The sequence below is a fragment of the Pteronotus mesoamericanus genome, unplaced genomic scaffold (genome assembly GCF_021234165.1).
Source record: "Pteronotus mesoamericanus isolate MK-2021 breed Mesoamerican mustached bat unplaced genomic scaffold, CSHL_Meso_final scaffold_54, whole genome shotgun sequence".
Lineage (NCBI taxonomy): Eukaryota > Metazoa > Chordata > Mammalia > Chiroptera > Mormoopidae > Pteronotus > Pteronotus mesoamericanus.
In genome coordinates this window covers 8916721-8944375 of record NW_026555321.1, presented here as the reverse complement: position 1 = coordinate 8944375, position 27655 = coordinate 8916721, and the positions used below count along the sequence as shown (strand labels likewise).

At 35.9% G+C, this 27655-nt stretch overlaps 1 protein-coding gene across 2 annotated transcripts in view; it reads left to right on the top strand.

Annotated features, from left to right (window-relative positions):
- Positions 1-27655, top strand: part of ZCWPW2 (zinc finger CW-type and PWWP domain containing 2) — a 93837-nt gene that overhangs the window by 28450 nt on the left and 37732 nt on the right. For both annotated transcript variants that reach the window (XM_054595756.1, XM_054595757.1), the window contains exon 3: positions 5916-6075. In XM_054595756.1, the coding sequence (XP_054451731.1) occupies positions 5916-6075 (160 nt within the window). The remainder of the gene's footprint in view (positions 1-5915; positions 6076-27655) is intronic.

The following is a 27655-nucleotide window of genomic DNA, read 5'->3' as shown; positions in this document are numbered from 1 at the left end:
AAAGTGGCTGAAGTTTAAACATGTAAGAATGAATGCACAATTTTTAATAAATAAATTCTGGTTGTTTTTTGCACCCCCCGAATATATATAAATATACTGAATATATAAAAATATATATGTATGAATTTATATGTACATTTGACTTCTATATAATAATTAAGATGGGTATGAAGAGAAACTAAATAGTTAGGTAAGAACAAATATTTGAAAGGCATGACTACCAACACTCATTTTATGAGGTTACTTATGAAGGTATTTGTAGTCCCATGTCATTTTTCATATCTAAAATTAACATTTTGAAAGTAGAGAGTTTGTATTTTCTAATGGAAATTCTGAAGTTTCAATAACCTAGTTCATGAAATGGATTTGTTTCTTGTCACTCTATCTGATATATTATGTTAGAAATTTGATTAGGAATTCCTTTTGCAGTTCTGTGCTTATAACTGAGGGTAAGGACTTGAAATACAAATGAGGCATATTTGATTCCAGTACCTAAATTCTCTCTCTAATCTATGATCAGGATCATCAAAATGCCTGCAAAAATATAGCTTAACTACCTTCTTGCTTATTGGAAAGATTGTAGCAGTATAAATTGCAATAGTAAAATATAAATCTAGAATTAATCTACTAAAAACAGGCAAAAATCATTTCTTAATTAAGCAATGTTTTTAGATGCTGAAGTTTTTGAGTGGAAAGACCAGGTACCTGTCTGCAGAGACCCTTAGTAGTGTACCATTATCTGGGTCAGTTCTCCTTAGCCCATGGCCTTATACCCAGCTCTGAAGGCTCAGAAACTCAATCTTATCAAACTCAATCTCAGAAACCCTGAGCTAGTCTTTTTTAGAAGAGTTGACCTTCTCTAATAAAGCTAAAGAAATACTGATGTAATCTAGACATGCCTATTTAAGCTTTATATAAGAAAAATAATTGTAAATAGAATAGCACTTTCTTTTCCAATAGGAAGGCTCCATGGAAAATCAAATTAGAATAGTTATATTTACCTCCTCATTGTGAGATAGCGCACTCTTACATACTTATAAACATACATATGCGGCCTCTTGCTTTTGGATTTTGTCTCTCTGTTCTTGAGGATAGGGATATCTGCATGTACAAGGAAGAGAAAAACTATCTCCATAATGTTTAAGCAGCCTTGAGTTTTAAAAATTGAAAATAGCATCGTATTTAGCTAAAAAGAGCATAGAAGTTACAAGTAAAAAATAATGGTACATATCTTATTTAGTATAGCAAGACACATTGTCAAACAGAAGCTAGGCTCTGTTTAGTATAACTACCTTGGGCATATTTACACAGACATACAATGCTTTCTCATGAATATGAAAATTAATTTGTAGAAAATATATTTGCATTCTAATGTAATGCAGTAAAACAGTTTAGTAATAAAGTATGCCTTTAAGTTAGCAAACCAATCCAGTGATACTTTTTAGATATAACATATAAATGTATAAATTGAGATTTTTACTAGATCCATTCAGTATTATAAAATATTTGGATTACTTTTTATTTGCATTCTTTGCCTGTGGATTAATATGCTGTGTGTGTGTGTGTGTGTGTGTGTGTGTGTGTGTGTATGGGAAATTTCCTGTCCCCAACAGCCTCTGCAGTTAGGCACAGCCCAGAGATTTCTTGGCAGATTACGTTCAGTTATTGATGATTCCAACTCATCCATTTTGTTTTTCACAGATCAGGAATGAGGTCCAAGTAAAATTTTCTCTCCCTTAAACATCCAAACCACTGTTGAAAATAACAGCCATCTACTTCCTCTCATTGGATATAAATATATATATGCTTAAGCTTCAGTTTCTATCGAGGGCAATAGCTATCATTAAAGATCATTTCCACTGGATAAGAAATGTATAAGACATCAGTTTTTTCATGATATATTTGCACTTCCCTTGAAGTTACTTCTTGTTCTGTCAAAATATCCCCCTTTCCTCCAAGGAGATTCGTTTTGACCTTGTTGTATTTGTACATTTTACCTTCTTCTACACACAGATTCTAACATTTATCATACACTTTCCTTTTAATTCTGATACACTTCCATTGGGTTGCCTACTCTTACTCTCCCTCTTCACCCTTAAGCCCTCAGACGCTTCGTAGTTTCTCATCATTGTGAAAGTGAAAGATTGGAAAGTAGATACGCACAATGCACTGTCATCATTGAGAGTTTTGGAACTGAAATTGAAGTCAGAGTGAGGGCAAAAATGGAGAGCAGCTTTTTTCAATCACAGCAAGTCAGAGAAGATGACAGATGTAGCAGCTGGAGGGAAGTAATCATGTTTCTACATCTGCTGCCTCTGCGCAGCTCTTCCTACAGAAGGGTACCTTCCGTTTTAGCTGAGATACAGAGACTAGGAGTCAAGACAATTCCTTTGCACCGTCTGAAGAAATGCTAAAGTGCCAGGGTTATTTAGACATTTGACTCATATTTAAGTCAACATGCAATATTTTCTATATATAACATGTTTTAAATAGTGAACAGAAGAATTTTTCTTTTACTGGCATCTAATTATTTTTAGGAGTCATCTCTTTATATTTTATAGAGTAATAATTTAAATTTAGTATTATTGGACCCAATAGGTGTGATGTAAAAAGCAGTTGTGTCAGAATTTCTGTCCGAAAAGTAGCAGCTCACCTTATACATAATTGCAAAATATTTCTTTCATGCCTTAAGTGTTAGAAATCCTGAATGGAGTAGTTGCCATGTATAATTTGATATTGCTTGGCAGGAATCCTTTTTAAAATTGCTGTAAGGTGTAAGTCAATAGTAGTAAACACGAACCCCTTCTATTTTACAAAAAGTTGAAACAAATACAACAATCAGTTTAGTTCTTCTAAAATAGCTGTTAATTAGGCTGAAGGACCCACTTGTTCCTCGATGTTCCATAAGCTGGCTGTCTCTAATGCAGCTGCCACTTATTCTTAGCTGTTTACCTATCGAAGTCTTCTCCTTTTAAGTGGTTTCCAAAAGAAATGTAGATTTCTGACTTAGATTTAAAAGAGTTTTACTCTTAAGCACAGCCCAATAAGAACTTCCACATAGTAATAACATAATGTTATGTGAACCTTATAATAACCAGATAGTATTCTTCAATTAGGTCCTGAACCTCCATTTGACTTTTCATTATCATTTCCAGTTCTTCCTAAGTATTAGGCTTCTTTGGGATCCAGATAGTCTGACTCAATTTCTTCCTTCTTTTTCCATGGTGGAAGGTTGCCAGGCAGCCTTCTACCACCTCAGAGAGGCTCAAGGGCCACAGGACTCTGCTGACCATCCAGGGAGCAGTGGACAGCTGCCCCATTCTCACATCCACCATCCCTGGTGACTGGTGCCCCTCCTCACAACTCTGCTTGGGAAGGGTCACGTTCCTGGGATCAAATTTTTTACATTAATAATACTAAGCATGAACTCTTTTTATTAGTTTACATTGTTATTAATTTATAATCTGTAAAATCTTTTATAGTAGGCTGTGCTAGATACATTTCTACATTTATGACTTTGTAACTTTAATATAAATTCAGTAGAATGTCAATAATCTATAGTACTCAAATCCAACCAATATATGGATGTTGTGTTTTTATGATTTCAGATCCCTTACAGCATGATTTGTATGCTTTCCTTAAGTTTTAAACTTATCTAATTTATTTAGTTTATAAATAATTATCTAAATAAGGCAAAAAAGATTTTGGTATCATTCCTTCTACTTCTCAGTTGTACCAGTTATCTTAACTACATGAGGTCTGTCCAGAAGGTATCCAGCCATGCAATATGAAAAATAGAGCCATTTATTGAAAAAGATACAAGATACAAGAAACGTTGTACATAGAACAATGATGCCTCAGTCCTCTTCAAAGTAGGCGCCTTGGGACCTCACACAGTTCTCCCAATTGCTATCAGCTGCCCTGTTGTATTTTCCTGAATTTCATTGACAGTCTGAAATGTCTTCCCTTTCAAAGGCAATTTTAGTTTTGGGAAAAGCCGGAAGTCACAGGGTGCCAAATCTGAGCTGTAGATGGGCTGAGTCACCTGGGTGATTTGATGTTTCTCCAAACAACTCTGCATGAGATGTGATGCATGAGCCTGTGCGTTGTCATGATGAAACTGCCAATCACCAGTTGCCCATAGCTGCGGCCTTCTGAATCATCCAAATACTTTCTGTGGAGGAATGTTCAAGCTTAACACAAAATTTGTTGCAGATTTGTTGCTCTACTCACTTATTTTGAATGCAACAGCCGCATAGTACACATGCTCACTGAATGGCATCTGCTGCCCCCACTGGCTCGTACAGTGACATTGTCATTGTTCATGCATGTGCATTCCTTGGTTGCCAGGTTGCACTGATGTAATGCAAACTGCTCTTGTTATATTAACAATGGTTTGACTTTTTCCAGGCAGACCTCATATATGGTTGTATTAGTCTGCTCAGGCTGCCAAAACAAAGCATCACAGATGGGGTGGCTTAAAAATAACAAAAGTATTCTCTCACCATTCCGGGGACTAAAAGTCTAAGATGCAGGTGTCAGCAAGGTTAATTTCTTCTGAGGCTGTTCCCTTTGCTTGTAAATGGGTTTCTTTCCCTGTATCTTTCGATGGTTTTCTCTGTGCATGCCTGTGTCCTAATCTTCCCTTTTCGTAAAGAGACCAGTCATATTGGATTAGGGCCCACCTTTTAACTTAGTTACTTTCGTAAAGACTGTACCTGAGATGTTGGGGGCTAGGACTTCAACATTATAAATTGGGTCATGGCAGCAAGTACACAATTCACTACGTAATGATGACACTTCACAATTTTTTAATTTGCCAAAAAACTAAAATGTGTAAAGCACATGTTCGTTTAAACTTTGTAACAGCACAGTGAAGAACTAGAGTTACAGTGAGTCCCAGATCCCTGCTCGAGGCCTCTTGTCTGGGAGAAGGCAGAACTAGAGCCACAGTCTCCCCATTTGAACCTTGCTATCTTTTCACTCTGCAGTTCTGCAGAGATAGAACTTGACAGTTGTACAGATGTTTGAATGTTGGGGTATATTAGATATGCATATTTTGGGTCATGATCTATAAAATCCAGTCAGATTTCTACTGTACATTTTTAGTCACAGCTTTCTGACCTTACTTATACCTTTTTTCCTGTTTTATTTTCTAAAGAGTAGGTCGGAGTCTAGAAAGATTGGTAAGATAGTTAAAACTTAATTGCCAAATTTTAAAAAAGTAAACATATCAAAGAATTTCTAGAGGTTTATGTCATGACAATACACACCCCTAAAAATTATTTTTAGTAAAGGATAAATTTTACTTCCAGCACTGAGGATTTTTAGCAGTTTGTTCACCTGCCAATGGAGCACATAGGGGGAAGAAGGGACAATATTGAACTGCTGAGCTCTACATCTGCTTTTCCCACAGTGGTTACAGTCTCCAGCGTTATCGCAGCCTGAGCGCCAGTGCTTCTTTGGCAGCCCTGGCTTGGAACATGCCAGCTCTCTCCTGCACTGTTAGAAGCCCTGTCTGTGGGTTAACATTTTAGGAATTATTCTGATAGGCTAGAGTTGATTCAACTCTATCATGAGTCTGATGAATCTTTTTTCTCTTATTGTTCCTATTAGCAGTACATAAATGTTTCTTATAAACCCTGGAGATCACTCTTGTCTTACAATTCTTTTTCTTTACATCTTATATATATCTTAAGTATGTGACTATTTCAGACTTTTTATATCTACAAAGACACAGTTGGATACTTGTATGATATGATTAGCCTACTTTTAAAATATATAAGTATGAATATGCTTAAGTTTTTAAAAGTTATTAAAATTCATAGAAGAAATTTGATATATGATTGGATAGATGTATTGATGTCTGCCTTTTTTAAAGCATCAAAATAATTAAAAATATATTTTTTTGAAAGTTGGCCAGGCATACTTTGCCCTGATCCTTTTAAAGGGAAATATGTCACATATGACCTCGATGGAGATGTTGAACAGTATCACATAGAATTCCTGGGTGATCCGCATTCAAGATCATGGATAAATGCAGCATTCGTCGGACATTATAGTATCACATTAAAGGTAGGTACAGTTATAACATAAAAACTTTATTCTTCTTGTACTTGTTTTTAATTATGGTTATTTTTGTCTCAGATACTAAGTGATATGTAATCATTTACTTTTATTTTATATTTATATAAACAAGTAGTATATATTCTTCATTAAAACTCACATTTTTTATTTTTAAAGCAGTTTTTCAAAGGAAGTATGGATATGGAAATAGCCATGGGGTAGTTTTAAATTTTATTTTTCTAATAGCAATATAGTATAAATCAACTGAGGACTTCACATAATTGCCTTTTAAAAGAATTTTAAGATTATCATTTGGTAATTTTTAAAATTCTCTTGAAAAGACTCTAAGCTGCAGTACTAGCTCACAGGGAAAATTAATTATGGAATGCAATTAGGTTTTCCAATTTCAAATGGAATATGTCTGACTCCTTCAGTATCTTTGATTCCTTTTAAACTTTAGATTACACACTGCAATTAATGAATATACTGGACTCTCACATAGATGAGAATAGGTAAGCTGGACCTATTTACATGGAGTTGATTTAATCATTATAAATTAGCTCAGTTATCTGTGACTATATTCTAATATTAAAACTTTTAATATGCAAATCATGCTTTCATTAGAAATCTGTTGGGAAAAAAGTCAGGAATGTGGATTTCTTATCAGAAACAAGACAGATGTCCACTTTTACCACATTTATTCAACATAGGACTAGAAGTCCTAGCCACAGCAGTCAGACAAGAAGAAGAAATAAAAAGCATCCAAATTGGAAAGGAGGAAATAAAACTGTCATTATTTGCAGATGACATCATATTGTACATAGAAAGCCCTATAGGCTCCACCAAAAGATTACTCAACCTAATAAATAGATTTGGCAAAGTAGTGGGATACAAGTCAGTATTCAGAAGTTGATGGCATTTTTATACACCAATAATGAACTATCAGACCAGAAACTAAGAAAACAATCCCATTTACTATGGCAACAAAGAAAAATTACCTAGGAATAAATTTAACCAAGGAGGTAAAAGACTTGTACTTGGAAAACTATAGGACACTAAAGAAAGGAATTGAGGAAGATACAAATGAGTGGAAGCATATATGTACCATGTTCATGGCTTGGAAAATTAACTTCATTAAAATGTCCATAATACTCAAAGCAATCTATAGGTTCATCACAATTCCTATTAAAATACCAATGGCATATATCAAAGATTTAGAACAAATATTCCACAAATGTATACAGAACCAAATAAAGACCCCGAATAGCCTCAGCAATCTTGAGAAAGAAAAACAAAGTTGGAGGGATCACAATACCTACTATCAAACTATTCTAAAAGGGCACTGTAATCATACAGTCTGGTACTCGCATAAGAACAGACACATAGATCAATGGAACAGAATAAACCCACATCTTTATGGTCAATTAATATTTGACAAAGGAGTCAAGAGCATACAATGGAGTAAAGATAGTCTCTTCAATAAATGGTGTTGGGAGAACTGGACCAGTACTTGCAAAAAACTGAAACTAGACCACCAACTTATACCGTACCTCAGAATAAACTCAAAATGGATGAAAGGCTTAAATATAAGTTGCAATACCAAAAAAATCCTAGAGGAAAACAATCAATAAATTTCAGATATCTCATATAGCAATATTTTTGCCAATGTATTTCCTATGGCAAGGTAAACAAAGGAAAAAATGAACAAATGGGTACTACATCAAATTAAAAAGATTCTGCACAGGTAGGGACACGGTCATCAAAATGAGAAAGGAATGCATTGTAGAGGAGGACGTATTTGTGAATGATATATTGGACAAGGGTTTAATCTCCAAAATATATAAAGAACTTATACAACAACACCGGGAAGACAGACAATCCAATCCAAAAATGGGCAAAGGACCTGAACAGACACTTCTCCAAGGAGGACATACAGATGGCCCATAGACAATTGAAAAAGTGCTCACCACCGCTAGCCATCAGAGAGTTCCCAATTAAAACCACAATGAGGTATCACCTCACACCTGCCAAAATGGCTATCATTAATAATTCAACAAACAATAAGTCCTTGTGGGGATGCAGAGAAAAGGGAACTGTAGTGCACTGTTGGTGGGGATGCAGACTGGTTCAGCCACTGTGGAAAACATTATGGAGTTTCCTCAAAAAATTAAAATATGGAACTGCCTTTTGACCCAGCAATTCCACTGCTAGGAATATATCCTAAGAATCCTGAAACACAAATTCAAAGAAATATATGCACCCCTGTGTTCATAGCAGTGCTATTTACAATAATTAAGATTTGGAAACAGCCTAAGTGCTCATCAACAGATGAATGGATAAAAAAAGCTGTGGTACAATTACACAATGGAATATTATGCAGCAGTAAAAAAGGAGTTCTTATGTTTTGCAACAGCATATATGGACCTGGAGCGTTATGCTAAGTGAAATAAGCCAGTTGGTGAAGGCAAATACCATATGATCTCACTTATAAGTGGAATCTAATGGGAAAAAAACCCTACAAAACTTATGAGCAAAATAGAACCAGAGGCATAGTAGCATGGAACAGACTGACAGCTCTAAGAGGAGAGAGGAGAGGTGGGGATTAACTGAAAGAAATGAAAGGACTAGTCAAAGAAAATATATGAATGACTCATGGACATGGACATGGACAATAGTGTGGGATTGATGGTGGGAGTTGGGTGGGGGCAAAGAGGGAAAAATTGGGACAGCTGTAATAATAAAATAGTTAAGAACAAAAAATGTGTTAGGAGAAAGCTATTTAAAAAATGAATTCCTTTTACTCAATTTGGATGATTTCTGTTTTTTAGTGAGAAGTTTATGTATTCAAATATACACTTACACATATGGATAAGTGTAGGTACATTTGAAGTGTGCCATTTAATACACAGTATAAGTGCATTTGTGCAAATTTGAGGTACTAAAAGTATACTTTTACTCTATCTTTGGCATAAACAGTATCTTTGTTCTTTTCAGCTTGAAAGCAGCTGGAAGGAAAAGCTGTTTTATTTAAGTGTGGGATAACATCACTTACATTCATTTCATGTTAGTTGTGAGCCAGTCATTTTAATGTGAGGCCCCCTCTTTGCTCTGACATTTCGGATATGTGCCTAGTACCTCCGCTGGCAACCGTGGAAGACAGGAAAGAGTGTTCTCCCTTCTGGGCCCTCCTCCCCTTTCCTAAAGGATGGGGAAACCGCCTAGCTTTGTCACGAAGCAGACCTTAGAATCTTAGACAATGTGGTAAAGAAGGGGGCATTCTTAAGAAATTATATTTAAATATAAGTAAAAATATCAAAGTATATTTTTAAATTGTCTCTGGTATCAGTGGGCACACCATTAATCCCTGGGACAAGGGAACAATCTGATGCAAAACAAAACCAAACACAAAAGTCAAAACCAGTACCTACAAGTTTTTAACCTTATGAAAGCATTAAAGCAAACCGAGAAATTCTTGCAAATACCAGGAACAGGGATGCTTGAATTAGTGAAAGGGTGAGAGCAGAAAAAAGTAAATTATTTGATTCTCTTTTTCATTCCCCCACTTTCCCAACTAGCCCAGTGCTCTGGGTAGATAACTCACTGAGTGCCCACAGCCCTAGGGCAGGCTCTCTCCTCTGCTGTCACTCGGGGTAGCTACCTACAGTCTCTGCTTTTAGCCCATAATCTTTTTTCCCCCCATCTTTGTCTTTCTCTTGTTCCCTTGGAGCTGGTATAATAAGGGTGCCTTCTTCTGTGGGTCTCTTCATTCTAATCTGAGGTTTTAGTTCTCTTTTACCTCAATTCGGCTGACACATGCCATCCTGTTCCACTGTGCTCCCATTCCCCGCTCCTGGCTACCTGAGATCTCCACGGGCCAGGGAGGGGAGGCCACCAGATGGTGGACGCCTCCTTGTCTCAGTCCACTCAAGAAACAGCAAACAAGGGGTCAACTCAGGAAGTACAGACAACCAAGGGAGAAAAGAAAAATGGTTCAAACAATGATACATAAGGGAAATGGGCTGAAAATGAATAATTCCAAACGGTGTTTCACTGGGGATAGCAGAGACCCCTGCCCCTTGGAGATGGAGATAGTCTTGACTTCAACCTGTAGTTCTATTACCTAGACTTCCAGCAATTTAATCTTTTATGGTCCTCTCTGCACTGGAGCTCGTACATCCTCAAATGCTGCCTATACTGTACCACATTGATCTGGATATTAAATTCACACCCTCCTGCCCCCATAAGAAAGGTCACTTACACAAAAATAATATATAGTAGACAGTGTAGACTTTCTTAAAATTTTTTCTAGAAGAGGTGGAGGAGTGAACATTGCACAAGTCTGAGCTTTTTCTAAAATTAGATAAAAGTGAAAGGTACGTTTAACTCTTTCTGGCTTAAGCTGTCTAAATCTTACTTCATATATTATTTCAACATCATTTTCTCCTAATTTGTATAAGCTTAGTTTAACAAGTGACTAAATGATATTTTTGTTTTCGCTGAATATGGACTATATATATTTTGCAGTGTATGTTAAGGTGGGAGAGAAATAAGCTCCTCTAGAGAGACATGTGCACTTACAAGAAAATAAAATATTTTTAGTTATAGATTATAAAAAATTTAATTCTCTTTTATTTCATGTTTGCCTAGTTTTTATTGAATGGTCAATTCCCCCTTGTTTATATGGGACCACTGATTACTAGTTTTATTGTTGAAAGTGCAAAAGAATCCTGTCATTGTGTATTCATACAGATGATAGAATTTTCTCCGATAAATAAAACAACTCATAGATATACTGCAATATACTTCAGAAATAAGTTGAAGGCAATATTTAGGTTGCATATTTATAATTTATATTGGTTTATTCATACATTTTATTTTTTCATTTACTATAAAATCAGTAGCTTCAAAGAAAACTGAAGTTCTCCCTCCCTTTTAAAGAAACCTTGATTTTTTAAAAAGTATGTACTTAAAATACATATCACTCTGATAAAGTAGACATGAATATGTACTAGAGGGCTATTTTTTTTAACAGTCAATGCATGGAATAAAATTCTTTCCCCATTGGCACAAATATTTCTTTTGTATTTAGTAGGTACCAGTGTGCAGAACTCATTATTTGCAAGTTTATTTTTTAGCTTGATCGACTACTCTGTCACTTAGTTTAGCCTTTCTTAAGCTTGGATGTGCATTAGAGAGCTTTACAAAACAGTAACAACAAAACCACAACAAAAACACAGCAGTGCTTGGGCTCCACTCTCCTGGATCGATTAAATCAGAATCTCTTGGATTAGAGCCAGGCCTCGGCATTTTTAAGTTCCTCAGATGCATCTTATGTGCAGCCCAGAGAGAGAGAGAAAACTGCTGACTAAGCTTTCTCAACTTGAAGCATCAAAGTTTATTGGTTTTATCTCTGTATAACTTTGGTTATGGTTTATTATTTCCTGTTACTTTTCTTCTGCGTCCTTTGTTAATCTTTTGCTTTAATTTGCCTGGAAATAATGCCTACTGCCATAGATATTCACATGTCTAACCCAATACTAATCAGTTTCATTGAACATGGCTTTAAGGTCATTCTCGTCTTTCAACATTATACATAATTCATATATATTGCTGATAAAGCTGGTGTATAATTTGAACTTAAATATTTATAGTTTGTTTTAGTTGATCATCTTTTTATCTTATAGGTTATAGAGAGTCATTATTGTTTTTCTTGGTCATAACTAATGTACTCCAACTGATGACTGCTTGGCCTACTCTTTTCCAGTTATTTATATTGCCTAGAAAAAAGTAGGTAGTTTGCTCCTAATACTGTTTTGCTCCTTTGGTAAAGTTTAGATTTGTTGGCCCATGATGTGAATGGATTTTTTTAGCCATGTATTTTAGTGCTCTTACTACTGTATGAAGGATGTACCTGTAATTATGCAACAGTTTCTTTGGCTACCAAGGGTCATTTGAGTATCTACCCATTGTGTTATGGAGTTGCCTGTATTTTCCTGGGAGATGAATAGGGAACAATGCTATATTGGTAAACTTTAGGGCTGTAACTCCTAGAATTCTGGGGTAGTCATCAATACTGCCAACCAAAATTGTCCAGGTCTCTGCCTTCCTGTTACAATGTAGAATTGCACATTTGATACTCCTGTGCTGGGGTAGGGCCAGAGACTGGTGAGTGAAAACGATGAATGTCACCTTTTTGAGCTGCATCCAATGCAACAGCCTCGAGAATTCTGTCTTTTCCTGTGGCACCATGATTGATAATGTTTAAAATATTGGTTTCCTGGATCCCTGAGTGACTCCTTTTAACAAAGGCTCCCTCGCCACCACCAGATAACAGTTACACAATGTGCAAAATCTGTAGGTGTTGTGTTAAGCCTCTGGAATTATTTTAACAGTTGTATTAATGATAACACAGGGATGTCACAGTTTGTTATACCCTGTATCTTTAAAAGGACCATTACTAAAATTTCAGTACTCTTCAGTATATGGCCAAATAACTGAAATTACACTCTAATTTTTCCAGTCTGTAAATAGAAATAATACAACTTGCTATTTATCAAATAAGTTCATTTCTTTTCTATATAACGATAAACATATAAATAGAAATTGCCAACTGATTTTATACAATTTGGTCTAGTAAATATCCTCTAACAAAAGACTCTGATGTCAACATGCACTATGATGATGCCAATAACTGGCCCCACAAATAGCAATTACATTATATTGAGTCCCTGCCATAGCCCAAGGATTGGGTAGATGCTTTTCATATAATATTTAAAGTTTCACAGCAACCCCATAAAGAAAGGCATCATAACTATTAGACATATGGAAGAGACTGAGATTCAGGCTAGCCCAAGGTCAATTAGCTACTAAGTGATGGGGCAATGGTTAGAATCAAGATGTCTAACTCCAGAGTGTAAACGCTTTTCTTTTTCTATACCATGCCAATCTACTTATGCTTAAGCAATGGTCAAATGTATTGTTGAATGTTTCCCATGTTTGCATCTGTGAAATGAGGACATTTTTCCCCTCAATTACAGTAGACATGTTGAATGATAACAGTTTCTGGTGGATTTGCTCAAGTGGAACTCTTGACTTTCTCAAATTACATTTATAGTAGTCATTTGACAAGTGCTTTTGGAATAACATCTATTTTTAAAAATGTTTTATTCATTTATTTTTTGGAGGGAGAAACATCGATCAGTTGCCTCTTACACACCCCCAACTAGGGACCTGGCTCCCAACCCAGGCATGTTTTCTGACTGGCAATCGAACCACTGACCTTTTGCTTTGCGGATGACGCCCAACCCACTGAGCCATGCCAGTCAGGGCTGGAGTAACGTCTATTTGAGCAAGTGTTTTGCTTCTAATATTCATTAGGATCCAAATTCTAAGAATGTAGTATTTGATAAGGATTAGCACATTACTTTATAGACTAGATCACCAGGCAGCGTTTTCCTCTTAGAGTAATAGAGTGAAACTGGATACAAATCTATTTAGCCAATTCAGTGGAAAACCATGTCTGCAAGTATATATGTTTGCACCATATTCCTGCTGCCAAATTATCTCTATAGTTACCAAACTCTCAGTAGATTTTTATCATATGAATTTCATATTTGATATAAAATTAACTGTAATGTTGCTATTACTATATTATGACTGTTTGTTTTTTTGTTTTCTAAGCATCCTTTAGTTTTTGGGCTAGAGGAGGGCTAAGGAAATTAGAACAAGTTCCTATAACTGTGACCTATTTGTGAATAATCTGCCAAGGAAACTTTTGTAGTAATGTATGTTAGGATGAAAATGAAGTTGTCAAAGGGATTAAAAAGGCAGTCTCTAGAGCCAGGTTCTTTTTTTTTTTTTTTTTTTTTTTATTTTTTATTTTTTATTTTTTTATTTTTTTATATTAGTATTATTTCTTTTTTATTTTTATTTTTTTTTATTAATTTATTTACTTTTTAAATACATTTTCTCCCCTTGCCCTACTTCCCTCCTCTTCCCTTTGGTTTTTCGAGTCCTTTTTTTCCCCCCCTTCCTCATTTTCGCAATTTTCAGAGATATGTATTTTCTTCTGCAGTTCTTGGGTTAGAAGGTTAGCTGTGCTATTTAATAGGCGTTTGACCTCAGGTAAACTGCTCCTCATTTTAAACTTATAATAGTATCTGCTTCATGAAGTTGTAAGGGTTAACTGAGACAATACATGTAAAGCATTTAGCACAGTCCTTGTTACATAGTAAACTCTTAATAAACATTAGTTGATGTTATTCATTGGAAATACAGGTGAAATAAACAGTTAAATAATTTATTTATTTTCCCTAGAAACCAGTATTTACGGGGGGGGGGGGGCGGCGGGGACACCAAAATAGATACTGAGGACAATAAAATGAAGAATAATATATATATATATATATATTTTTTTTTTAACTAAGATCATATATGTGACATGATTTTAGTGTTTTTTTCCTTTTTTTTCTTGTTGTTCAAGTACAGTTGTCTCCATTCTCCTATCACCACTTTCCCCCACCCCAACCACCCCCATCTTCCACCCTCAATCCTTTCCCCCATTGGCTTTGTCCATGGGTCCTTTCTACACGTTCCTTGACGACTCTTCCCTTACTTTCCCCCATTATCCCCCTCTCTCATCCCCTCTGGTTACTGTCAGCTTGTTCTTTATTTCATTGGTTATATTTTGCTTGCTTGTTTGTTTTGTTGATTAGGTTCCACTTATAGGTGAGATCAATTGGTACTTGTCTTTCATCACTTTATTTCACTTAGCTCTCCAGTTCCATCCATGCTGTCATGAAGGGTAAGAGCTCCTTTCTGTCTACTGTATAGTATTCCATTCTGTAAATGTACCATAGTTTTTTGATCCACTCATTTACTGATGGGCACTTAGGTTGCTTCCAGCACTTGGCTATTGTAAATTGTGCTGCTATGCACATTGGGGTGTATAGGTCCTTTTGAATTGGTGTTTCAAGATTCTTAGGGTGTAATCCCAGCAGTGGAATTGCTGGGTCAAAAGGCAGTTCCATTTTTAAATTTTTTTAGGAAACTCCATACTGTTTTCCACAGTGGCTGCACCAGTCTGCATTCCCACCAACAGTGTACTAGGATTCCCTTTTCTCCACAGCCTCGCCAGCACCTGTTGTTTGTTGATTTATTTATGATGGCCATTCTGACCATTGTGAAGTGGTATCTCATTGTGGTTTTGATTTGCATCTCTCTGATGGCTAGTGATGCCGAGCATCCTTTCATATGTCTCTAGGCCCTCTGTATGGCCTCCTTGGAGAAATGTCTGTTCAGATCCTTTGCCTATTTTTTAATTGGATTGTTTGTCTTTGTGGAGTGGAGTTGTGTGAGTTCTTTATATATTTTGGAGATCAAACAACATGATGCTTCCAGAAATTGAGGGAAATAGACCTAATTGATCTTCTGCCTCATCCTTTGATTGTTCAGTACCTGACTGAAAGAGTCCATTGCTGCAGTGCTTTTCCAGTTTAAGGTAAACAGAAGTGCTAAGAACTTTTGAAAGCAGAAGGTCAGAGCCTTCTTAATCTGAATTTTTGGTAAATAGTCTTCAATATCAGCAGTACCTCAAGAATACTTTGGATTTGTTTGATGGAATTTGGAAGGAGAATAGGAGACATTATCTTTCATGTTCTTTGTAACTGAGTGAAACCAGTTTCTTTCCCTATCTGTATTCCGTTTTCTGATTCACTCACATTTATATATGCTGACATTGCTTCTCCAAATAAATTTTTGAATTCACCTTGTCATCTCCTGACTTCTTATGTTATGAATTTAGATAACTTTGAACTTGTACTGAAGCTAAAAGTCCAAATCCAAATAGTATGACCAAATCTGCTTCATTTATAAGTGATGGAACTTGTGGCTACCTTTCACATCATCAAATGCATGAAAAATGCATCAAGTATCAACTAGATTTCTCATGTTGACTCCTCAGTGGAATAGCAGTAGTCTTTTTTAAGAAATTCCAATATATAGCTTTCTCAGTTTTATGGACATGCTTATTTTCTGTTGAAGAAACCAGAGTCAGATCATTGTTTTTAAGCCAAAATACAAGACTCATTAAATTGCCTTCAGAGCCATACCGCTTATGAATAAAGGCTGCCTTATAATGAGTGTTTTATATTGGGGAAATTAAATAAGTCAATAGTTGTAGTATAATTTTTTGTACATTCTTCCGTTAGGGAATGATAAAGTCCAAAATGCAAAATCATATGAGCCCACAACTGATATATAAACTTCTTCGTCAGCTTATTTTTTTTTAATTCCCCCACCATTTTTGCTTTGTTTTATTTTGTCTTTAAAGTATCTTCCAGCCAAGGGCTAAGACCAGCCCCATGACTCAGGCAAAACCCTTTATCTCTAAACCCTAAACTATTTTTATTAAAATGATTTTGAAAATAAATATCACAATTACCACTTCCTTACCATCTTGTTTATCTCACAGAACATGTACTGATTCTTGTCACGTATTTAACCATCCTTTTCTTCTAGATCTTCTACCTGCTGTTATGATTCCATCATTAAACAAAGTCTGAGCATCTGTCTGTAATAAATACAACCATTGTTTTCTCAAGAGCACATACTCCATCAAAAACGAGCAAATGTGGAGCAGAAAATAGCAGCCAAGTATGTTAACTTCCTTTTAGGTTCAGGTCTTAATATCTATATGTATTGTTGTTTAAAACCCTTCAGGCCAATATGACTTTTTTAAGCCTCAGGACAAATGAACACCTGCTTATTTTTATGGCTCATATAAACCTGTTCTCCTAGTTCTATTTAATATCGCCAGCTGTAGCAGGCAGCCTGGTCAGAGCAATGGGAGATGACAGCACTTTAGGTAAATACAAGCACAGGCCTTAAAACTTATCTATTGACACAGTACTCATTTCCTTCTGGCATTTTATGTCATCAATATATTGCTAATACTTTACTATCATTGTACTTAGCAATGTTTACATTTGCTTTCTTGCTCTAGATTTGATAATATATTTAGATTTGCAAAATAAAAATTCTACAACTTGAAATCAGAATATGTAAACTACCTAAACCTGTACACAATAAATATGATTTTAGTTTTTGCTTCTTTTTAAAAATTGTAATAATATATATATAACATAAAATTTACCATTTTAACTATATACTCAGTGGTGATTTAAGTCTTTAACTACTGATTAATAATCCTAGAAAAAAATTTTCCTAAGTAATGTAAACATGACCTGACACTGAAAATGCCAGATGGCAGTTTCCTATCATTTTTAACACAATTTATTTCTTATGACATCTCCTATGGGCTCTTCATTATACTGCATATGAGATTTGTGCAACAGAATTGCCTTTCAGTGAATAACATTTTACATGCACACCTCCTTTTATTGCAGTTTTGCTTTGTTACGCTTTGCAGATATTGGTTATTCCCCCCCCCCCCCCCCAAATTAAAGTCCGCCAGCACCACTTTTCCAACAGCATTTATTTACTTTTTGTCCCTATGTCACATTTTCGGTAATTGTTGCAATATTTCAAACTTTATTATTATTATTATTACGTTTGTTATGGTGATCTGCAATCAGTGATCTTTGATGTTACTATTGTAATTGCTTTAGGGGGCCATGAACCACACTCCACGGTACTCCAGTGAACACATGTATGATGGGAAAGCACAGCAGCCTTATTGCTGATGTAGAGAAAGTTTTAGTGGTCTGGATGGAGATCAAACCAGCCACAGCATTCCCTTAAGCCAAAGCCTAACCCAGGGCCAGATTGTAACTCTTCAATTCTATCAAAGCTGAGAGAGGTGAGGAAGCTGCAGAGGAAAAGATTGAAACTAGCTGTTCATCAAGAGTTTGATTGATAATGTTTAAGGAAAGAAGCAGTCTCCATAATGTTAAAAGTTCAAGGTGAAGCAGCAAGTGCTGATGTAGAAGCTGCAGCAAGTTATCTAGAAGGTCTAACTAAGATAGTCAATGATGGTGGCTACACAAAACATCAAAGTTTCAATGTAGATGAAACAGTCTTATATTGGAAGAAGATGCCATCTAGGACTTTTATAGCTAGAGAGAAAGAGTCAAATCAATGCCTGGCTTCAGAGCTTCACAGGACAGGCTGGCTCTCATGCTGGAGGTAAATTCAGCTGGTGGTTTTTAAGCTGAAGCCAGTGTGCATGTACCATTCAGAAAATCCTAAGGCCCTTAAGAATTATGCTAAATCTATTCTGCTTCCTCTATAAATAGAAAAACAAAACCTGGGTGACAGCACTTCTGTTTACAACGTGGTTTACTAAATATCTTAAGCCCGCTGTTGAGACTTGTTCAGAAAAGGGCTGATGGAGATGTACAAGAAGATTCATGTTGTCTTCATAACTGCTAACAAAACATCCATTCTGGTGCCCATGGATCAAGAAGTAATTTCAGCTTTCCAGTCTTATTATTTAGGAAATACACTTCATAAATCTATAGGTGCCATAGATAGTAATTCCTTTGACGGATCTGAGCAAAGTACATTGAAAACCTCTGGAAAGGATTCACCATTCTAGATGCCATTAAGAACATTCATGATTCATGGGAAGGGGTAAAAATATCAGTATTAACAGGGGGTTAAGAAGAAGTTGATTCCAACTTTCATAGATGATGTTAAGAGGTTCAAGAATTCAGTGAAGGAAGTAATTATAAATGTGGAAATAGCAAGAGAACCAGAACTGAAGTGGAGCCTGAAGATGTGACAGAATTGCTGTGACCTCATAATAAAACTGTAACAAATGAGGAGTTCCTTCTTATGAGCAAAGAAAGTGGTTTCTTGAGATGGAATCTGCCTCTGGGGAAATGCTATGTAGACTGTTGAAATGACAACAAGGGATTTAGACTATTACTTAAACTTCGTTGATGAAGCTGTGGTAGGGCTGGAGAGGGCTGACTCCTATTCTGAAAGTTCTGCTGTGAATAAAATGTTAACAAACAGCATCACATGGTACAGAGAAAACATTCATGAAAGGAAGAGCTAATTGATGTGACAAACTTCACTATTGTCTCCTTTTAAGAAACTGCCACGCCCACCCCAGCCTTCAGCTACCACCACCCTGATCAGTTGGCAGCCATCGATATTGAGGCAAGACCCTCCACCAGCAAAGGGGTGATGGCTCACAGAAGGCTCAAGATGATGGTCAGCATTTTAAAGCACTGAGGTTATTTTTGTTAGGTACTTTTTTAGGCATAATGCCATTATACAGTTAATAGACTACAGTATAGTGCAAACATAACTTTTGTAGTCACTAGGAAACCAAAAAATTCATGTCACTTGCTTTACTGCAATATTCACTTTCTTGTGGTGATCTGGAACCTAACTTGAAACATTTCTGAGGTACGACTGTATAGTGATTGAGGCCCTGAATTCTGGAGCTGGATTGCCTCGGTATGAATTCCAGCTCTGTCACTTACTAGCTATATGAACTTGAGCAAGTTCTAAACTCAGTGCCTCAGTTTCCTCATCTGTAAAATGAGGGTAATAGTACCTACCTCATAAGCTTGTTAAGAAGTTAAAATGAGTTGTTTGTGAAGTGCTTAAGACTGTATCTGACACATGCTACTATATAAACATGGCATAAATTAGGAAGTCTTTAATGGACTCTATTGTTATTTTTTAGTATTTTATATAGCCTCTATTGTTATTTTTTAGTATTTAGTTATTTTGATAGACTCATATTTTATTTCCATATCTCCCATATGGAAATATGGAAATAAAATATGTACTCAGTCAACTCCTCTCTGTTGTGAATAGAGTTCTTACCTCATTTTCCTGGCCTGCAGAAACCAAATGATAAATGTTTCTGTTTCTGATAGTTTGTGATATTGATAGCCAACATTTGAAAACTGCTTTACATTTTGTAAAATACTTTTTACATAGACTATCTCTTGTGATCCTCATTGATTCTTAAAGTTGAGGCTCAGGTTAAATGACTTGCCTGAGGTCACACAACAGCAGAACTGGGACTCAAGCCCAGGTCTTGTGATTACAAACTCCAGGTTTGTATATGTCAACCTCCTTGAAATTTACATTGGGCCATCTGCTTCTAATCTTCTTAAACATACCAAATTCATAATAGGCTATCATCTGTTTAACTGGAAAATCACAAAGTCCTTCTTATTAGTCTCCTGTTAATGTAGCTAACTTGGTTAATTAATTTAACCTTTAACCAGGTTAAATTGTTCAAAGTTGGACAAAGATGTGAAAGCTCTCTTTTTCACATTTAGTACCCTGATTCCAAGCCCTAGATTTAGGGCCTCTTCATAGCAAACCTAGTATTTATTTCATGCCCTTGTGACCTTAGCCAAGGTTTGTTTTTTGATTTTTTTATTTTACTGTACTGTTGGTTCCAAGCCTGCTCATTATCACATTTTTCCGTAGAGCTTTTTAAAAATCTGTATTCTTTATTATTGAGCCACAGTATATGAGGAAATCCTACCATTTCTGACAACATCGATAGACCTGGAAGGTATTATGTTAAGTGAAGTTAACAAGTATTGTATGATCTCACTTATATGCAGAATCTTAAAAAACAAACAAAAAAACCCCCCACAAAACAAAAACTTAAACTTATAGAAAAAGAGATCAGATTTTTGGTTACCAGAAGCAAAGGGTAGGGGCAGGGGAAATTAGAGGAAGGTAGTCAAAAGGTACAAGCTTCCAGTTATAAGATAAACAAGTACTAGGGAGTTAATGTGCAGCATGATGACTGTAGTTAACACTGATTTAAAAAAAAAATATCCTATGAGTTGTCATCACAAGGAAAAAGTATTTTTTTTCTTCTTTTATTTTTATTGTATCTGTATGAGATGATAGAAGTTAGCTGAACCTGTTATGGTAATTATTTCACAATACATTTAAATCAAGCTACCATGCAGTATGCCTTAAGCTTATGCATATATGTATGTCAATTATTTCTCAATAAAACTGGAAACATATATTCCTGAACCTACATACTGGGAGTGTTCTGAGAATCTATTTAGTTCCTCAGTGAATCTCAAAAAGCACAGTATAGTAGATTATTTTCCCCACAAATACATCTATTCTTTGTTTACTGGAATTGGCTAAAGATGTTTATAAAAATGTGTATTATTATTATTGTGCTTATTTTTTGGAATATATGAATGTGTTTATGAGTTTGTAGTGCTAAAGAAGCCAGTTAAATCTTCAACAAAATTATGATGTGGACTCCTTTGTCCCTTTAAATAGCTTCTCTCTTTGGTGGTGGCTGATTTTCTCCCTGCGGTGACAGCTGGGGCCCTCTCACCTTTCCCTTCTCTCAGAGTTTGATTTCAGGGCCATCACACTAAATGACTGAAGTATTGGTTATATAAAAATTGTTTTCCAAGGGATATCAGTCCAGATAATGGACAGGCCTAAAATGTCAGACTTGCTTCTTTTAGAAAACAGCCACCACAGCATATAGCAGTTGTCTGTTCCATCTTGGTAGAAAAAGACCATAGGTATTCAAATATTTAGTAAGTATATGTTAAAGTTTAGGTTAATTCAAAGCTTATCCTGTAGCCTGAGATTCTTCTTATTCGTCCATTGAGGTTATTTTACCTTAACTGGCTTGACTTCCTACTTCTCCTTTCACCCTCAGTGTGGCAGGGAGTACTCAGTTCCTGTATTGGTAATTTTTGTATAGAATTTAAATAGAAACTCCCAGTACTTCAAGCCAAATAATGGAATCACACCGTAAAGCTTTAACCCTCAATTTCCCTTATTCTTTCTTTTCTGCCTAATTTCTCCCCCAGGACTCATTGCCTTCTCAGCATTATCTCTCAGGCTGATGTAAAGGATCAGACTAAACAAAGCTCTTTTTTTTTTTTTTTTTTTTTTTTTTTGTCAAGTTAACTGCTCCACCCCTCCCGTGGTATGGGATGGGGCACAGAAGTTACTTTGCTCTTAAAAGCTTGCCAACTTAGAGTAAGAATATTCCTATTTATGTCTAAGGAAACTTAAATAGAGTAAGAAATATATTTTTAAAAGTAATATTTGCTTCAAGTGTTCAATAATTTGAGTAAATTGTCTAAATAATCCAGAGTTGATTACTGAAGATTGTGTGAAACTATGTTAAAGATGACAGATGAGAGGGAGGCAGATACAGGAAGCCAATGAGTGTGTGGTGCACACAGGTGTGATGTGACTATCTTCTAGTTTGCATCAAAGGAAAGGGATGCTCTTACTGTCTAGATTACTGGTTGCTGTTGCAGAAATCCAATTTAAGGAAGACAAGATATCCTTGTGATTAACTTTGTACTGAATTGCTTTAAGTGAAAACGATCTGCTCAACAGAGGAGGAGAGCGATAGCTTTGGCATGATAGTAAATAGAACGATGCATCAGGGCGATACATGGTTAGTCAGTGAGCTGCACTGCAAGTTTGAATGTATAAGTAGCAGCAGTTGACATAAATCACCAGGCAGAGTACTTTATAATAGGCAGTAGTGTCGATCCTCATTTAGTGGGGATGCATTCCAAAGGAAAATTATTTTATATATCTTTAGATTATGAAATCAGTGACTTATATCCCCATATTTTAAGAGGTATATTATGTAAGAAATAACTTAAAGTAATGGTCAATATTTGAAGTCATTTCAGTAAATTTATGAAGCCAATAAAGCAGGCTAAGTACTTACAATTCTGGTTTTCCAGATTTTTAACATATGCTCAATATTGTCTAAAAGATAAATTTTCTAAACTGTAAGTACTTACTTTGCAGTTAACTTTAATATTGACATAACTGAAATTTGAATTGATAATTTTGCATTGTACATGCTATCATTGTAGCTACAGGGTTGTAGTGAGGCTCTGTCGTCCCCCAAATAGGGCATATGAAGAAGCATTTGATTAAATTACTATAGTTTTAAAATTTGGTACTATTTTTTACATACCACTTAAAGTACTTGAAATTAGCTATACTTTTTTTTTAAATGCTGCTAATATAATAGGACAAGTCAATGACCCATGAAACACTTTGACCTCTTATACAAAAAAAATGAAGGTCTATCTTATTTTAGGGATAATATTACCATATCATAATGCCAGATAGTCATCATGTTTATAAATATTTCTTTTAGCATCCTAGGGATAATTACATTATTCAGGATTAAAATGTAACAGCCTTTCATTTTCATTACCAATTTCCTGATGGGTTTTACCACGCTACCCTGAAAAAAATACCTGTTTATGATACTCAGTAAATATTTACTGAGCTCCTATTATTTGTGACTCTTCTAGGCTCAGAAGTGAACAAAACAGACAAATGCCCTCAGTGGGATAAGACAGTTAGTAAACAGACAAGCAAAGATATGGCCTGTTAGTTGTTGCTGAGGGCTATGGGGGAAGATTAAGGAAGAGTAAGGGAAAAGGGCGCCAAGAGGTGGAAGGACGATGGCCTGCCTATTCTTTTAATCCCCAAAGTCCCTTAGCTAGGAAATTCTTTCCTACCAATCAAATACCAGTGGTTGGTTAATAATAAGAACTGGTTTCTACTGTATTTTTCCTTCTCACTTATTCCAAAGAGTGGTCAGGCCCCTGGTGTTTGCAAGCCTCAGGGGAGTTATCTGCTGTGGGGTCAAAAGCAGAGCTTCTCTGCCTTCTTGACCAGAGCTCCTCCTTGAGGAAGGGCAGGGTGGGCTGGGAATTTGCTTCAGAAAGGGTCAAGCAGGAGCAGCAAGGCAGAAAAGAGACTCTGTCACCCTTGGAAGAGGATAAAGGGCTGTCAGTGCCCTGGGTAGTGGCAAGACCTCAGAGGAGGATAGCCGTGCAGTGCACTTGCAGAGACTGAACCCATGCCGTCAAGGTCCTCAGCCTCTGAAAGGATTCTTTTGTCCATGTGCTGCAAAGGGGCTGTTAGACTGACTTCAAGGGACTTGAACAGAGATGTTATTCATGTAACTATTTTATATTATATGTGTTATAGGTCCTCACTTTTTTAATTTTTATTGTTGTTCAAGTACAGTTGTCTCCATTTTCCTGCCACCACTCTACCCCGCCCCACCCACCCCCACCTCCTACCCTCAATCCTACCCGCCTTTGGCTTTGTCCATGGATCCTTTATACATGTTCCTTGATGACCACTCTTCATTCACCATATTTTTTTTTCCAATTTATGTGAACCTAGAGAAAGTAAGAGGTGGCCTCAAGCTTAACTAACCTTGTTGGATTAAGGCTTTCTCATTCAACTGAACAAAAATAAGATATTGTAGCATTGTTTACATATTCAGATTTGAGGAGTAAAATTTATCCTGCTACAAGTTCAGGCTATTATATTAAATATCTTGATTAACCCACATACAGAGCAATTTAAAAATACAAAGCAACAGAAGCCATGAATTTCTGCCAGATTGTGGATTTCTTTCCACTGACCTCACATTGTCCACTGGGTGGACAAAAGTATATGTATTCTTTTCCTTGAATTTGCTACTCCATGTTAATGTATGGTAATAACACACCTTATGCAGTGAGTCGAAAGTTACTGAGAAGTGTGTTTCAACTTCTTCCTCAAACCCTGGGAAATGTAAAATGTCAGCCAAGAGCACTTGATTGAAACAAGATCACACAGGAAAGTAATTTACAAACTTTTCAATTTTGGACACAGCCAGGAATTTTCTCAGGCATAGGGTACTATCTTTCCCTATCTAACCATTTGTTTAGTCAGAAACCTCATGTTTACTCCAAATATTTGCATGCTTATTCATCTATCAAGAATACATCTGTCAAGAATTATTTATTGTCATAAATTCACACAAATTTTTAGACTGTATGTCTTCCTTCTCTTTCCATATGATTACTTATTTTTCCCTTCACCTCAAAGTTACTGAAACTGATTGAGAAAACTCAGGGTGGCCAAAGTAATATAAAAATAATGAAGGACTTGATATTCTCTCTTGGGATCATAGAATATACTGGAATTTGAAGGTGCCCAGCTCTTTCTGTAGTCTCACCTGAAGTCATTAATCTAAATTCTTAACTTTATAAGCTTTTAGCTCCTTGAAAGTTTGGTAAAGAGTTACCTTGAAAGTTTCCTTCTTAAACAAGTGTACTTAAAAACATTTCTGTGTTTTGTTTCGAAGTGGGAGATAAGATAATTTGAAAGTTCTAAAATTATTAGATATATTCAGATTTTAGTGAAAGGCATAGGTATTTAAAACTACAAAAGCTAAAATTACAAAATAATTATTTTCACATTGCAAACTGAGCTATAAAATTATGTATGCAAGACTTACAAAGGAAGTGCCCAAACTGGGTTGGCCTGACTTAAAGAAAGATATAAAAGGTTTAAGGTTGAACATATGTCTTTGGAGAAAATGATGGTGTACTGTGGCATTTTCCTTACACTTTCTCCTTCCCCATATCTTAGGAGAAGAAAGGAGGTCACTTTCTTGAGTAGTAGTTTTTTGAGAGCTTGATGTGTGTCCTCTGGACCTTGAACAACATAGCCTACTGTTGTCCAACTTTCCCAAGAAATCTGCAGAGTGAGAGTTGCTAGTTATCAGATCTGGCACCAGTGAGAGCGAGAGGCCCTGGGAATGGCCAGCAGTACCACAGTTTCCGGGAGCAGCGATTCAGGCAACGGGAAAGAGTCAGGGGTCATTTTAGAAGGGTCCCACCTAAGACTGCTTCCTATCCCCTGCAACCTAAGCAGAAAGATGCAGAAATGTCCATCACTAGGGCATTTGTTGAATAAATATGTGGTACATACATACTACATATGTGGATTTACATTGATCTATTTTCTCATTCCCTAGACTATCTCATCCAACATTTTGGCTTTATACAATATGTGTTGACAATCCCTAAGTTTTATGTGAAGTTTAGTTTTCTCTCCTGAATTCCCTTTCCAAATTGCTACCTAGTATCTCCACTTGGATATCATAATAGACATCTCAGGCTCAACATACCTGAATTCTTTGTCTTTCTCTCAAATCTCACTTCCTTGACAACTTCCCCATCTCAGCAGGTAGCAAATTCCATCCTACTACTTGATCATTCCAAAAACTTTAGAATCATCTTCTCTTTCTCTCAAAACCACTTTTCAATTGGTCAGGAAATTGTTTTTGTTTTCCTTCAAATGATACCTATTGTAGAATCCTACCATTTTTTACGACAGTGGATGCTACTACCCTGGTCTATACCACCATCATTTTTTTGCCTGGATTATTGCAATAGCCAACTGTCCTACATCTATACTTGCCTCTCTATAGACTAATCCCATGAAAGCAACTGGAATATTTGTTTGAAAATATTAATAATCAAATCAAATGGTGTTCTACTCAGAACTCTGCAAGGACTCCCATTTCGTTCAGAGTAAAAGCCAGAGTCCCTGCAGTGGCCTGAAAGGACTTCTAACATCTGGCCTGTTATTTTTCTGACACTCCCTGTTACTCTCCCTCTTCCTCATTCCACTTCAGCCACTTTAACTTCTTTGGTACTTCTTGAATGCACATGTTTTCTCCTATGTAGAGCATTTTTCTTTCCCTGGAATACTCTCTCCTTGACTATCCACATGACTAACTCCGTGATCTCATTCAGGTCTTTGCTCACATATCACCTTTTCAATGAGATTTACTCTGACCACTTTATTGCCTTATATTTTCTTTATTATATAGTACTTAATACCTCTTACAACAAACTGTAGACTTAATTCATTACGCTTATTGTAGCGTGTCTGTTTCATCGGCTAGAGTGTAAGCTTTGTTTTCTTCAGCTATAGGTTCTGAGTGTCTAGAATATGTTATTATATAAAGCCATCTGCAAGACAAATCAGAAAAACTCAACATACATAAATACAGCATTCTTTAAAAATAGATATATAGATGATGTAAATCCTTATAGAGACATACGGTATCGCTTGAAGACCAAGAGAAACTGGAAATAATGGGTGCCTTCTATACTTTTAAAATATTCACCTGTTACTTCTTCAGTTAAAAACTGAACTCAGAAAAATTGCAGTGCAGAGCTGAGGCTAATTCTGGAGTTCAAAATTCGTAGGAGCCTTAACTTTGTTTCTTATAAGATGTTTGATTGTATTACCACTAGGTGGCATATACTTACTGGTAAATTCTTAAAGACAGACACGGGTTACCCAAACTCATCAGTTTTCTTTAGCTATATATGCATTGATTTTTCCTGAGAAATTTTCCTAATTTCAATTGTTTGGTACTATATCAGCTTTTTGGTGATTTTTTTTACTATTTATAATTTCTTTCTTAGCATTATTATAGCATTTGAGTTGCAGAAATGTCTTAAAACTGCAAATACTAGCTAAGATATCCTTAATTTAGTGTAAGTTTTCAAATGTTTATTGAACTGTATATTTCTACTTTTCATCTTTTTTCATATTAAATAACAATGAATGAAATGTAAAGACTCTGTATACAAAGGTAGATTTTTGTTTGATTCCAATTGTTTGGTTAAATTGCTTTGCTGCTTTTATACCAAATACATCAATGCCCAGAACCACATGCAGTTTAACAACCAATTTCTGCTTATATAATATGCAGACAATTAGGCAATTGGGTACTGTGGAGAGTACAAAAATA